The 3,817-nt window shown below is 41.0% G+C and overlaps 1 protein-coding gene across 1 annotated transcript in view; it reads right to left on the bottom strand.

Annotated features, from left to right (window-relative positions):
- The window catches only part of ubtd2 (ubiquitin domain containing 2), a 24,310-nt gene that overhangs the window by 17,363 nt on the left and 3,130 nt on the right, over nucleotides 1-3,817 (bottom strand). The window contains exon 2 of the mRNA XM_035666625.1: nucleotides 2,092-2,328. Coding sequence (XP_035522518.1) covers nucleotides 2,092-2,328 — 237 coding nt within the window. The remainder of the gene's footprint in view (nucleotides 1-2,091; nucleotides 2,329-3,817) is intronic.

The following is a 3,817-nucleotide window of genomic DNA, read 5'->3' as shown; positions in this document are numbered from 1 at the left end:
ATATATATATATATATTATGTGGTACCATTGTGGTATGGTATAACAGGTATGTGGTCCTAATATGGACATTAACAAGTTTTATGAACACGTTTTTATATCCGAGCAAGTCTGTCATTTCAGCTGTTACTTTAACTGTCTGCTCTGATACTATATATAAAGTCTAATATGAAGGTGTGGAGAAACAGGTGAAACTGAAACTGCCACCATCATGAACTAATACGTCACCGTCCAAGACCACAGCAACATATTAACAAGAAAAAGCTAACCTTTTCTTTCCACAGTGGAGCTCATATGACTCTGAGGTAATGTGAATTAGGAATAAAGAATGACGCACATCCCTAAATAGAAAGCCTGCTCAAGCAGCTGATAATTACAGTGTGGAACTGTTGTCAATTGCATTGATTGGTTGTTTGGATGCACTCCATTGTGTTTTAGAAGATGCACTATCTTTAACTTATGTGAGTTATTACCTCTTTACATCCTATTTTCAGAAGACCAAGGACACACCCCTTTTCATTTATTATTCATTGATTCCTTCTACAGTATATACCTCCTAATAGCTCTAAAATGCAGTCATTGAGATACACTTAGATTCATTTTAACTGCAGGCTGAATACTGTACATGCTTGTAGTTGCTTGGAATCCGGAAACATTCAAAGCTACAAAAAATGGCAGCACAGAGGGCACTCACCCAAGCAGAAATTAATAGTCATGTATGGTTAAGTTTACTTCCTGTTAATGAAACCTCAACATCTTATGACACTTGAAACTACAGAGAGTGTATAAAACACTTCCTGGGGAAGTTTTACTACACCCTTTAGCTTCTGAGGGTGGCATCAATGTATGTCATGGCCTGGCAAAGCCATCCCACAATTGTTGTTTGTTCTTGAACAGCCATAGCTGCATTAGCTTGAGACAGATGTTTTTTCAAGCGTTCTGCACAGTAGACGATTGACGGATGTCTCCTTCACCTAGAGAGCAATACGAACCCTTCCTACACCAACTTGAACTTGTGAAACATGGTAGCTGTTCTAAAACTATCAACCAAAATCAGTCTTAAATTTGAGGCGAGAATAAGACCAAGAAAATGTTTGCTCCATTTTCTACTTACAACATCTACATCCAATAGTTGTGGATGGTATTTGGTAGGTAGAAATGCAGCAAGTCAACTGTATACAGTATATACTATATACTATATATTTGTATACTGCTTTTGCAGTTTTACTTACTTCACCCTTTTACACCAACAAGACTGATTAAACTTTCCAAGGAAATTAATTGCTATGTTTTTGCTTTCTGTGGTGTTCCTGGAGCCGTTCTACCACCATCCACAATTAGTTTTAATTTCCTACCAGCTGTAAGTAGCTCTTTTATTTCCTTTGTGAGACAACAGTGTCAATCAACATAGGACAGCAACTAATGGTCATTTTCATTATCAATTAATCTGCCGATTATCTGACCAACAGACCAAAACCCAAAGATATTCAATCATGATATTCATCATGTATGACCTAAAATGTTTAAGAAGCTCGAACTAGCAAATGTTTTTTTTTCCCTTCTATTTGTAACTTTTTAGAGTGTAAACACAATACTAGGGATGGGAACACTATATTCTTGCGTATTAGCATGAAACCCACTAATAAGATAAGTTTATCATGGTGAATTTCCATTATTGGGATAATCAGAAATATTTCCTCATATTACTTGACATACAGACATGACCACACACTGGGTCAGGAGTAATGATTCAGAGGGATTTTTTTTTTTTTTTAGGAAAATCCTACTCAGTGTGCCTTTAAGTTTCAGCCTCTTGCATGGATTCCAAATCTTAATGTTCGTACACATTGAATCTAGCACAAAAACAAGATCTGGAGCCTTTAGTACAGCCTCAGACTGTAACGAAATCCACTACAGCTAAGAGCTAAGAGTTTTAGTTGCTCTAGAGAACTTGGTAAGAGGGAGTTGAAATTCTTGAGATGGTAATCATCAAATACAATGGCCTACATAGTTCACCCAGGGGTATTTCATGGAGAAGAGAACAAACACTATGAGATGTCTGCTACATCCACCACCGTGGAGATGTGTGTTACCGTGTGGCAGTGTGATGCTGGCCCCATCGAGGATGGCCTGAGCCAGCAGGTGGTCATTGCTCTCGAAGGCGCTGGCCGCAGCCCGCAGCGCATCCCAGATCTCCTTCCGGCCCTCGAAAGCTGGCGCCGTATCCCAGAACTCATCTCTCTTGCTGCGCAGCTGGCCCTCAGTCATCGGGTAGTCACTTTTCCATTTAGGCCGCTCTCTCTTCAGGGGCTGGTTACGCCCTAGAGCCACTGGGAGGGAGGACGAGAGAGAGGAAAGGAGAGATGGAGAGAAAAGAAACATAGAGGAAGACAGGAGGGTGGGAGGGGGGGATGAAGGAGAGGAAGTGTGACGAAAAGATGGAAAGAGAAAATGTGAGGGTGGGTTAAATGGATGGATGCAAGGAGAGACAGAAAAATGGGGATAGATAAAGGAACCAACAGAGAGGAGAAAAGATAACGAAACAGAAACAAATGGAGATGTAGAGAAGAGAAAGTAGGCATGAATGGAGTGGAAGATGACAGTCAGAGAGAGAGAGAGAGAGAGAAGGTGGGGGAGTCCATCGTGGATAAAAATGAGAAGTAAGGGAGAAAGAGGGAATAAGAAGAGTTAGGCTTAATCAGAAACAAAGCATCAGCCATTTAAGATCACTAAAGTGCAAAACTAAGCAAGGATGACAGATTAAACAGCCTACACCATCCTGTTATGTATCCATAGAGCGCACACACACACACACCCACACCACACAAACCACCAAAAAAACAAAAACAACCAAAAACACCACACCACAACAGCACACACACACACACACCGACACACCAAGCCCCAACCCACACCACCCACCTACACACAGACTGAGCAGAATTGATGCTAGAAGTGTTATGTTACTAAACGCAGTTAAAAGATTATGGTTATAGCATCTTGCAGTGCTCCATCTGCAGCAGAATGGCTGATGAATAACACCATCTGGATCAACACCGAAGGGGACGACAGGTACAGGACAGTTGTACGTGATGTGTGTGTGTTTTTGTGTGCGCAACACAGGAACAGAGGAAAGGAGAGGAGAGAGGAGGATGACAGATCAGGGTGTTGAGTTGCACCTGCTGCTGGTACACATGTACTCAGACTGTTATCAGACTGTGCCATGTGATCACCAACCTTCAGCTGACTGTTTGTAGTAAATAAAACATCTGACTGATAGACTGGTTACACTTACTTTGACTTTTATTTTTATGTGGTTGTTTATAGTCTCTCTTAAAAACGCCCACCAGATTATGGTACTTAATCAAGGGACGGAGGGGAAAGTAGGTCCTTGGTTGAGTGGTGCTTCTGGGGAAATTCAGATGTGTGCAGCAGTAACTTCAAACCAGAGAATAGAGATAGTATTATGAAAGTATGAATGGGGCATTTTCTGCTTAAATTACCTGCCTGAATCCTCATGTGTAGTTTACTTGTAATATGGTCAACTTGACTGCGTGTTCATAATTCTGACCATTAGGCGCCACTTTCCGGCTCATCTGTCGGCCAATAATTTCCTTATTTATGTTTACACACTTGCCCGCCTTTCAGTAATTCCCAGAAATCCATAGGGATGCATGTAGGCCAGTATGTGTAAAGGACAGTTCTATATTAAAATATCCATATGTTTGAACTATGTAACAGCGAAATGTACACGTGTTCTGGTCTAATTGCTTTGTCATCATCGAGCAAGGTGTCAAGTAACAGCTGCTTGTTTGCATC

This window comes from Morone saxatilis, unplaced genomic scaffold (assembly GCF_004916995.1).
Source record: "Morone saxatilis isolate NCDOM2014 unplaced genomic scaffold, NCSU_SB_2.0 Contig20, whole genome shotgun sequence".
NCBI lineage: Eukaryota > Metazoa > Chordata > Actinopteri > Moronidae > Morone > Morone saxatilis.
Note: the sequence above shows the minus strand (reverse complement) of the source record. Positions and strands in the feature narration are given on the sequence as shown.